The sequence below is a fragment of the Zingiber officinale genome, chromosome 6A (assembly GCF_018446385.1).
Source record: "Zingiber officinale cultivar Zhangliang chromosome 6A, Zo_v1.1, whole genome shotgun sequence".
In the NCBI taxonomy this organism is placed as follows: domain Eukaryota; kingdom Viridiplantae; phylum Streptophyta; class Magnoliopsida; order Zingiberales; family Zingiberaceae; genus Zingiber; species Zingiber officinale.
Window position 1 is genome coordinate 139669927 of NC_055997.1, and position 11570 is coordinate 139681496.

Here is an 11570-nt window from a genome sequence, read left to right on the forward strand (position 1 = left end):
TAGCTTTTCTTCTATCAAGTTGTAGTCACTAAGACAAGAAAATCAAGAAGAGAAAAGGATCAAGTGGCAATAGTGGAGCAGAGGATGGTCAATCGGGAAGCGAGAGATGATGCTGTCTTGGCCAAGATGCGAGCAATTATTGCTCAATTTATCTAATCACAACATTGTTTTGAGTCACAGAAGATTTAATTAAGACCCACAAGACCTTATTGAGCAGCATCTTTATAAGATATGTTCAATTACAACTTAGTTTTTTTATTACTTATAAAATATGCAAAATATATTTATTCGATTTTGATGTTATAATATGTTTATCTCTAATTGTATTACATTTCCTCAAGATAATTTGTTGGTCTATATATTACTTTGTCATTATTAATTTTTGGATCAATTTACCTTGCATGATTTTGATAATAATCTATCATAGTTTACTTTCTACATGATTTGATAGTACTATCTTATATGATTCTATTTGGATGTCTTTGTATGTCGTAAAAGGCGATTCACTCGTCCTAGTGCCCCCGTTAATCCATCTCTAGATCAATACGGAGGAGGTAAATCATGGGTAATTACTAGCCATTAGTATAGGTGGCCAAGGCATGGGGGAAACCATACTCGGACATGTCGAGTTTTACCCCCAAGATTTCATGTGGCAATATCCTATGCTTTAACCACCACACCGCCTCAAGGGGACTATTTGAATGTCTTTGTAGTAGATTATGGACACAGTCTGTATGCCTTTAAATTTGTGTATCATTATTAGATAATTTATTGTGTTAGTTTGTATGGATTTGAATACTAAATTTGATTGTTTGTACATGGATTGTAATGAGTTTGTGAATATATAATTTAATAAATTAGTTGTTTTTGATTGGAAATGCTTGTGTATACGGTAATGGAATGTAAATATGGTTTGTAATGATTTGTATTTATATGAAAAATGTAAACAGGATAATTGTAAATATAAAGCATAATATGTTAAAAAATTTACAATTTACCGACGGAATTAAAAGTTTCATCAATAATTATCGGTGAAATTTACATTTTCATCCGTAATTATTCTAAATAGATTCGTTATGATAGTTACTGATGGAATTCACTATTCCATCGGTAAATTACCGACTAAATTTAGAATTCTGTCGATAATTAGCGTTATTGGAATATGTTTCCATTTACTAATTATCGACGAAATCATAACTTTCGTCTGTAATTACAGATAGAACACTAATTTTGTAGATATCTAGCGATAGAAAGTAAATTCCATCGATAAAATCGTCTATGACCCAATTTATTCTGACTATCATATTCCCGTCGTAATTCTATCACTAAACCCAAATATCCACTTAATAGTGACAAAAATACCCATTGTTAATATGAGTGTTTTTTTAGTATACATTCCTATATTTTTATACTAATTAAGAATGAAATAATCAAAGATACCGTGAGGAAAAATTTGCATGCAGTCCCTATTGGTAAACAAATCTTTGCATGCAATCTCCGTCCATAAAAATCTTTGTTTCCACTTCCTAGTCAAACATATTTATCTAATTACCCATGATACTTTTAGGTATAAAAAGTCTAAAAATCAGTATAATTCTTCTTAAATTCAGTATATTAAATTAGAATCTAGTATATTTTCTATCAAATTGAATATGATTTTTTTTTCACCTCAATTGGATGGAAAATATACTAGATTTTCTTTAAATGGTACTCAATTGGATGAAAAATATATTAGATTTTCTTTAAATAGTAAATGATGTTGAATTTATAAGGAATTATATTAAGCAAGAAAAAAGTCATACTCAATTTAATAGAAAATATACTTAATTTTAGTTTAATGTGCTGAATTTAATAGAAATTATACTCATTTTTAAACTATTTGTACTGAAAAAATATGAGGGTTAATTTTGATAGAAAATATACTTGATTCTAGTATAAAATACTGGATTCTAGTATAAAATACTGGATTCTAGTGTAAAGTGCTGAATTTAACCAGAAATATACTCATTTTTAGACTTTTTATACTTAAAAAATCTGAGGGGCAATTTAGGTAACAATATTTGCATGAGGGAGTTGAAACAAGTAATACTTTGCATGCAGAGAGTGGAAACAAAGTTTTTTGTGATTGGGGACGGCATGCAAAGTTGTGATTATGATTAGGGATTTTTCTCTACTTTACATATACCGTGATGTATAAATAGATGATATTATTTTGATAAATAAGAACGTAAAAGAGTAAATGTGAAACTTAATCTTTTAAGTAGGAAACACTAGAAATAAAATATTTTAAATTTAGTAGAATAAATATAGAATATATAAAATTTAAGTTTAACAATATTAGAAGACAACTATTAAGATAAAGATAGGAAATGGTAAATTATCAATAATTAAGAGCTTTAGGTATTTGAAATTATTTTTTTTTCAAAAATATGGAGTGATTGTGAGAGATATTTTATATATAGAATATAAGTAGGATAGTTAAAATGAGGAAGAATATCAAATGTTGGTTGTAATCATAAAATATTTTTAAAACTTAAAAAGAAGTCATACCAAATGGTGATTATACTTGTCATGTTATATGGAACTTAATATTAAGCTATGATTAAATATATCAATATAAGATGAGGGTTATAAAAGTGAAGATATTAAAATAGATATGTAAAGATATATGAGGATGAACCCATTTAAGAGAAAAAGTCAGGATTTCTTGAAAGATTTTTTTTTAAAAAAAATTAAAATAATATGTATTTATATTTAAACGATTAATAAATATTTAAATAGAGGATATAAAATTACCATAAATATACCTGTCAAATGAAAAAAGAAGAGAAAATTAAAAAATCACATGATTTATATAATGAATGTCATTTAATGAGATAAGATTTAATTAATAAACTTTTCTTTTACAATAGCGACATCCACTGGCAAAGAATTAATGCGCGCGAGAAAAAAAAAGGTCTCGGTTTTGATCCGAAATAAATAAACACCAATCCAGTCTTCATTTAATGCCTGAAAAACAATTCAAAGATCACGTAATTTATGTCACTAGCCCGTAGGACAAGGAAAAAGATATCCAACTTGCTCATCTTTGTTGTCATCACTTTCCACCCTGTCGACGTTATCTACACCAACGTGGAATTTAACTCCCCAAATATTCCACTCCACTAACAATGAGATGGATACAGATATCTGAAATCGTCTCAGGGGCTACGGTACAATAAAAAGATATTAAATTATAATCCAGATATTCACAATTTAATCCAAGTTACGGTATACGTATACAACCACGGATGTTAGAATTCGATCAGTAAAAAAGCTTTTATAGGATCGAATTGAACTTTTTATACAGATATCTGAAATCTGTATTCATTCATTGTGACGGATAAAGTTGCAGCATTAACTTTTGCCTCCCATTATTCCTGCTCTCCGACAAGCTTATCCACAGCATCATCTGGTCACTCAGCTATTAAAGAGTTAAGAGAACAAGGTTTGTGGTTTAATTAATACTGAGATATAGTATACAATATTACAATGCTTGTTCTTGTCGTGTGGTTGCCCGGCAGCCTTGAGCTTGCAGCCAAAAGTTTTCTTGAGAATAGAATACTTGGAGGAGTTTACAAGTTTCAAGTTCTAATAGTTTGAATAGGAAAATGATTGGTCTTATTTCATGATCCACTCATACTTTTTGAGAATAGAATAGTTGAGCTTAATTATTCTTTGGTTGTGAGTACTTGAGAGAGGGAGTTTACTTTGTGGGGTTGTGAATAAAGAAGAGCTCCAAATAATTCACCTTCAGAAAAAAAAAATTGATAGATTTTTCTTCCATCAAAATATATGCAAAAAAAGGGAAGAATTTATGGCTCCATATGGTCCTCTGCTTCCCTGTGGAATCTTCAGAGTGAATTCGAAACAATAATTTTACTATTACCCCCTTTGAAAACTTAATGAGATGGATACATCTGCTTGAACGTAATCATGTCTCTCATAGGCCTTCTTTACTCAACCTTTTCAAATGGTGCATTAGATAGCAAGCCATTAAAGTAAAAGGCTGATGGATTGAAAGATGACCATAAAATTTTATAATTTATCCATAATAAAATGGATAGGGATAAAAATGTAGCATTTGGCCAATAATTGATCAATTTACATAAACTAATTTTCTCGCCGATATTCCCTTCGTTATTTTCTACACCTCTGGGCCCAGACCAAGGAGCAACAGCAGCTCCAAATAATGATCCAATTGGTTGACAAAAGATTGTCTGAGTGAGCACAAAAGTCAGTTTGCGTGGAACTTCGCTCTAACAAACTTATAGCCGGGAACATGGTTGACTGCAAAGAGAATTATGAAATATTACCATTAAATAAATCATTTGAACCGACATAGCATTCATAATGTAACATGCGATTTACCATCTCCCCATGAGGCCATTGTAAGTGGCGATGAGATGATCTTTTCAGCAAGGGAACTAATGTCTTCTAGTGTGAGTTCGTCCACCGCTTTTAAGAAATGCTCAACAGGTTTCCTGCAGCATCACCAAAACCAAACTGATTGTTGGCACTAAGTGGAGCAAAATCAATAAATGAGAAACATATGAAGTAATTTCTGATATCATCATCTAAAGTTGCTCAAAGAGTTGAGAAACAAAACAACATTAGAGCCATGCTTTGCTACCCATCATTAAACCGAAATATTTGCAATGTATTTCCAGAATTTAGGTCCTGGCTGTAATTTCTTATTTGAACTCAGACAGTATCTTGCATATCGGAACATTGGCAAGACAACCATAGTTCAAAGATGAAACGAGTTTGATATCTGATAAAGTGAAAAATTAGTGGATAAACCAAGAATAGATTTAGATGCTCAACTAGGAACCAAGTTGGCTGCCTGTGTCTTTGTTTTAATTTCAAGCACAGCCCATGAACACCTAACAGAGGTAAGGAAACATGGAAGGAACATTATCTCTTGGAATTGTTTCTTGAGCTGGATAGTCTGGATTATAGACAACTAAAGAGTAAAACCTGCAAATAGCTGAATGACTGCAAGGGAACCCCAATAGTTCTTATTTAATCTTTACTGAATGGTATGAACTTGCTTCAATTTGTAACTTTCTTGGACACAGTGCATAAACATTTTGCAATTACCAGATCACTTCAATTAGAGTACATGTAAAGTGCTACCGCTAAATTTTGATAAACAACTTAAAGATGAAAGATTTGCAATTTTATTACGCATTCAGGAAAGCATTTTGGCAGGCATAGCTAGTTGTTCGCAAGCCATTTTCAATTGTTTCCCGTCATTTATGCGTTTCATCCATCTACTCTTGCATTTGATTTCAGCTTTTAGAAAACTAACATAAGAATTTACCTTTCGCCATATGTGAGAATCTGTCTTCCAATATCTTCTGATGCCACCGCCTGCCAAATGTGTAACTAAGCATTACCAATGTAATGAATGATGCCAAATAAGCAATAGGGAATATGAAGGATTAGTACGCGAGATTCCAGGTTCATGAGGACTGCTGACTTGGTAGACTCCTTAGCACGATTAAGCTGCACCTGGTCAACTGTCAAAGAAAAAAAAACATTTCATTCACATACACTAGCAATCACTCAGTGAGTTAAAATTAATATTCAACCTTGACCAGGAGTTGCAACTGCAAGCAGCTCTCGGGCTGCCAAATCAACAGCTTTAGTACTGAACTCTGGCCCCTGACCAAGAGAAGTAATGCAGGTAGTCGGTGAGTGCATATGTTCAACACAATGACACAAAATGGAAGGGTAGGACTTTCATTTGAAGTTTACATTCTGAAGCAGAAATTTCTCACAATGAATACCACGTTGAGATAAATTAATTTGAAAATTAATCGCAGATATATCATGAGAAAAAGGTTAACCTTCCATCACCAACTAAAGATAAAAAGAACTGCAAGGCCAAAGCTAGTGTGATGTCCAAATTCTACATTTTATGTAAAAAGGAATCAGTGTGATGCTATCCTAAACAAGTAGGCAGATAACCATTTCAAGCACCTGGTCACCTCCAAAAGAGAAGCATTTGCAAATTTTATTTTGTCGATATTTTAAAACATGCAGTGCAGCAAAAAGTAAATTTTCTATAAACACTGTGGTGCATTAATACGAAACCACCCACTAACCAACTACAGAGTATAAGCACATTATAGATAGATTTGCAAACAGCTTGATCCAGAATCTTTGAAAATAGTTGTCCCCATCTCCCCTATCACATGACTGACATTATGGCATAGTAGGAGCATTGCCATAACCAGCTGGTCCACAATATACCACATCTCAAGTTTTGCATCACGATATATGATTGAAATTACAAATGTTGGACTGACAATTGGGAATAAACATGGTGATAATTTGCGAAGTATTAGGAAGAACAATAATTACACTGTTAACTTCAATCTTATCATGTGCAGCATACATGTTGAAGTATATAACAACAAACTCTCTTAGTACCACTATACCAACTCAGCAATTCTGAGATCCAAAACCAATACCTCTTAATTTTCCATTCACCACTAAACCATTTAAACCTTTTAGTACACAGCTTAACCTTTTTCGTACACAGCTTAACTACTAAACCATTTTAACCTTTTCATTCAACCTGAATTACAGATATTGGAAAAGACCAGATATTCAATGTGATATGAAGAACTATATCTACAAAACAGAAAATTTATCAGCATTCACATGGTACTTGTTTACCAAACTTAACAAAAAGATGGAACACTTAGATCTACATCAAGGAGGATGAGCATACACTGCTAGCGTAGATTCCAAAGATGCCAGTATGATTGTAGATGCTGTTGAAAGCTGAAAATGAATCCAACTGTTGGAACTGACTTAAGGCATTGAGATCTGCATATTAAGTATAAGCACATGAATTTTCAGATCTAAACTCTAACAAATAAAACATGTGAATGAGCCTTTAAAGTATTCAATTGCTAATGCTATCAACAAAATCCGGCTTCAAAATCATTAATCTTGATCATCGAAAAAAAAACATCCTGATAAGTATTACAGGCAATCAAAATGTTGGTAACGTACATAACCGAGAATGCATGCCTTTACCAGGTCCACCAGCAGAGAATGATCCACCACCTCCCATAAGCACCTGCAACATTCATTATTCATTATATGAACCACGGGGTGAGCAAAAAAAAAAAAAAATCCTGTGAGTAGCATATCCTTTCAAGACACACTGTGAGTTTAATTTGACACTTCAACCTGAAGAACGGTTGCTGCCATTGCTTCCTTCTCTTGATGCCAACCTCCAGGAATTTCAAATGCAAGTGCAATATGAGTGCTCTGTTTCCAGTGAGAAAAGATCATTGACATGTAAGATGAAATCCAAAGATAGGGCTCAATTATCCACTAACCGGCAAATCAGATTGACATCTATACTCTCCTCCAACATAGACAGATTTTGGCTCTTGTGGACGTGGCAATTTTGGAAGATCAGATAAAAGTGGTTCAGCCAGTGATACCAATTCCTCGTGTTCCACACCTGAAGCTGCAAGTACTATCCTAGGAGCAGTATAGTTCTCCTGTAATTATTATACTGACAGTCAAGTCAACAATCTACAATTTGAGAAAGTAAATGGAGTGACAAAAGGAAATCTATCTTACAGAAACAAATCCCTCCAATATGGTTCCATTTAAATGGCTTATTGCAGACTCTGGAGCAATTAAAGGATTTGCCAAGGCACCAGAATATCCTGCTGAATGAACAGCCTCTAAAAGCAAACCCTGAGGATTGCTAGAGAGCTCTCCTAGCTCTGTCTTCAATTTCTTAAGCTGTGATAGTAAAATGAAAATTTACTAGTGAACTTCTAACAGTAAAGTAAGAATGCTTGAGCATACCTCTTCGTCAACTTCCCAATCAAGGAAAACAGCATTCCTGACACTATCTATAAGCACCTCAACCATTTGAGGCGTGTACAATTTCAGAGCATCGTAAGTGTAACCCATCTGTTCACGAGAAGCTGATGCTTTAGCACTTCCGCCTATGGCTTCTATTTCACGTACCATTCGCAACTGACTCCTATTTCTTGTGGTTTTGAATGACATTCTTTCTAAAAGATGAGTAGCACCAAATGACAATGGGGTCTCATATATTGAACCACAATCAACATACAGTCCTATGGATGCAACTGGGCTCTGAACAAACATATCCAATTACGAGATACTTAAAACAAAGAACATCAAGTAGAAATTACAGGAATAACTAATTTAAAACATACAGGTGTTGTTTCAGAGGCAATTTTGGCACCATTAGGAAGGGTTGTGATCTTTGTCTTGCCCAGCTCAACAAAATCAGGTAGAGGTGGAGGAAGTGTAAGACCTGGAAGTGGAAAATCAAGAGGAACCTGACCAGAATTGCCCCCAGTTAACCAGCTAAAGGTACCTCCAGAGGGCCTTTCTGCAACACTCGTGGTTGCATATTTAGCAGTGCCAAAAATCCTGGCACCATCTGATTGGTGCTGCACAGAGAATAACTACTTAAAATAGTGTCATCAGACATATAGCACTTTCATGTTAAAAGGCACCCATAAATAACTGTTTTCCTCTTTAGCTGACAGTGTTATTATCAACAAATAGTTTTAACAAATAAATGAAGGTCATCCAACTCAGATAAAAAAGAAATGCAGTAGATAGTTCTTTAATTTTGAAACTAACACAAAACCAACTGATGAAATGAAATTATACAGATCAAGGTTTACTTTGAAAGGGGGAGTTTAGTTTTGACAAAAAACAGGTCTTGAAATAATATAAGGAAAACAAAGATTGTATCCATCAGATATCCAAGTCAAAAAAAAAAAAAAAAAAAACTATCCTGCTGTTACAGCCCCAGGCCCAGGAAGTTCAAGATTGAAAGTCATGCTTTGGAAGATCAAATGGAAAAGTTACTTTAAATATTTATTACAAGGAAAGAATGTTTCCATATCAAGGTTCACTTTGAAGTGGGGGAATCTAGGTTTGACAAAAAAAACAAAAAAAAAAAAGGGTTTTGAAATAGTACAAAAACTACTGTATGTATTCATACATCAATCAATCAAATGTGATTTTAAAAATGGGAAAAACCACCTTGCAATTAAAGTAAGTCAAAGAATGTAAGACATAGTCTAAAAGTTCAAATGGATCTTTAATATATAAGAAAAGAATGTTTACAAACAAGATGAACATGTAGTCATAGTTACTATGTATATATAGTATTAAGTTTTTGCATCACTTATTATTTCAGGAAACAATTAAATTCAATAAACAAATGAGAAAAGGCTTGTGTTATTTAAAAGACAATATAAATCATGAAGTCAAGATTCACTAACAACATCATTATCATCATCATCAACCCCAAAACCACCTCCCCCAATTTTAGGTTAGTTATCGAGTTGTGGAAACATCTTGCAATGCAGGGTAAGACTGCATACAATGAACCTTTCTTTGGGATCCCGCATTGAAAAGTTGGCAAGGTATGAATTGATTCTAGGAATCAAACTTAAAAAGTTCAAATAAATTTGTGAAATCATGCTTCAAGATATCTTACAGCATAAATTTTTCAATCCTAAATCCTCTTTTTCATGATAGTAATCCAAAGTTGATTGCAATATTTAGTTGTGATTGAATGGATAGCAAATCAATTGCATCATAATCTTTCTTAAATTGAGGTGGTGGCCCAACTATCAGGTAACAAATTGTGAGTAAACTAGGTCACTAATTGACTTCGGGGAGCATTGTGGTCACAAAGAGCTTCTAAAACTTAGTTAAATATTATGTTGCAAAGATTGTTTCCTTTATTTATTTAAAGAAACTAGCAAGCAAGGAGAAAGTTCATCAAAACTTTCAATGTGCTCAAACTGTAAACTAAGGTAAGATACCACAAGATTTCTACAGAGTGATTCATATATCTCCAATAGAAGCCTCTTTTTTCCCGTTCATGCCCCCTATTTGTCTATGTTGATCAGTTAATCTGCTGATTCGAACCCAGGATTATATAAATATAACCTTGATTCTTTGCTTCCTGATTCTTCCAAAGTACTGAATGATAAACTGCAGGCATAATTGTGTCCACTACTACAACCTTGACCAATTATCATTTTAGGATAATCTTTGCCTGTATCTGTACCCATAGTTCGCTGATATTGCAAAGCCATGAAATATAAATCTAAAAACCAACTAGATCATTCAATAAAATTTGCAGCTTCCAACATAAGAGTTTCCTTTCTTAAACAATCCATGTCAAGTGCAGAACGTTGTATATGTGTATAAATGATCTCTAATATTACAACTTTAGATTCATTTTTTTATGAAATATTTCTTACTCCATACCTATGACAATTTATTAGTAACATAAACAAAATCAAATTTCTCGATGTTTGTTCCTACTTGGAGACATTGAAAGGAAAGACTAAGGATAAATGTATTATCAGACATCGCCTACATCTCTTCAATAAACCTCCAGAAATTAACAGTTTTTCCTGTTAAGATTAGGAGAAGGGTTACTTCTTGGAATATAAGTGTTACAGATGTAACAAAATTCCGGAGTTAGTTGCATCACATCACCCATCCCCAAGTCCGTTGAACCAATAACACTTGGAAGAACAAAATTTTTGAAAAGATTGTTTAATAAAATACACCCGTAATCATCTTAACTAAGAGAGTAAGAGCACTGAGTTTTCATTAAAAAACAACTGAAAGGCAATAGAAGAAATCTAAATTCTACGAGGGGAAAGAGGCGTAGCGATCCAGAGGATCAACTAAACCTTGAGAGACTTGAGACGAGATCCGACAGCTCGGTACATGGCGGGCAACAACCAAACCCTAGATCGGAGCGGCGACGGTATTCAAATTTCTCAGGCGAAGCGGAGGGCAGGATACGATCCTATTGAGGCGGATGATGGGCGATGGCTCGTGTGTTTGGTCGGACTGTACTATTTAAAAACAACGAGTTGTGAGACAGCTGCCGATTAGGGTCGGGTTGAATCGGATCGGGTCGAATCAGGTTGGATCGGGTCGGATCTGCCGACCTCCAAGTTGATCTGGACCCGCTTAATTTTTAAAATGTTTAAAAATAAAAAAAATATAGAAATATCTAAATGAGATTATATTTTATTAAATTTTTAGATATCTTTTAAATTATTTAAAAATTTTAATTTATCTTTTAATTTTTAAATATCTTAGACTGGCCGCATGACGCCTAACGTAGCCCACGGGCCATGTCTAGAGTCTCTAGACTTGGTCCATATCAAGAGGATTGAAGCTCTTATTTTTTCTTCAAGATTTTTTTATTAATAAATTTTTCAAGTGAGAGAATATATAAAATCTTTTCTTAGTTTATGTATAATAAAAATATGGAAAAATGAGAATTGAGAAGTAAGATTTTTTAAATTTTCAGATGGAATAGTAAGTCATAGCAATAATATAAATTAGAAGTAAATTTATGAATGTGCATAAGCAAATTGTACTTTGATCTAAATTAAAAGAAAATTTATTTATTTTAAAGATTGATTAGTGTGTCATTGAAAACCTAAATCTAAAAAAATTTA

General features: G+C 33.2%; 1 protein-coding gene across 2 annotated transcripts; it reads right to left on the bottom strand.

Annotated features, from left to right (window-relative positions):
* Nucleotides 1-3899: 3899 nt before the first annotated feature.
* On the bottom strand, nucleotides 3900-10945 carry LOC121998325 (mitochondrial-processing peptidase subunit alpha-like). 2 transcript variants are annotated; one of them, XM_042553201.1, is made up of 13 exons: nucleotides 10788-10945; nucleotides 8268-8507; nucleotides 7888-8184; nucleotides 7654-7821; nucleotides 7404-7571; nucleotides 7252-7332; nucleotides 7096-7138; nucleotides 6785-6882; nucleotides 5637-5709; nucleotides 5494-5564; nucleotides 5366-5415; nucleotides 4411-4523; nucleotides 3900-4329 (listed from the first exon to the last, which is right to left on the bottom strand). In XM_042553201.1, exons 1-13 carry the CDS (start codon nucleotides 10824-10826, stop codon nucleotides 4277-4279), a joined length of 1494 nt encoding a protein of 497 aa, XP_042409135.1. In that variant the 5' UTR covers nucleotides 10827-10945; the 3' UTR covers nucleotides 3900-4276. The 2 variants fall into 2 exon arrangements, with proteins under 2 accessions (XP_042409135.1, XP_042409134.1); XM_042553200.1 differs by having other exon boundaries at nucleotides 7072-7138.
* Nucleotides 10946-11570: the final 625 nt, after the last annotated feature.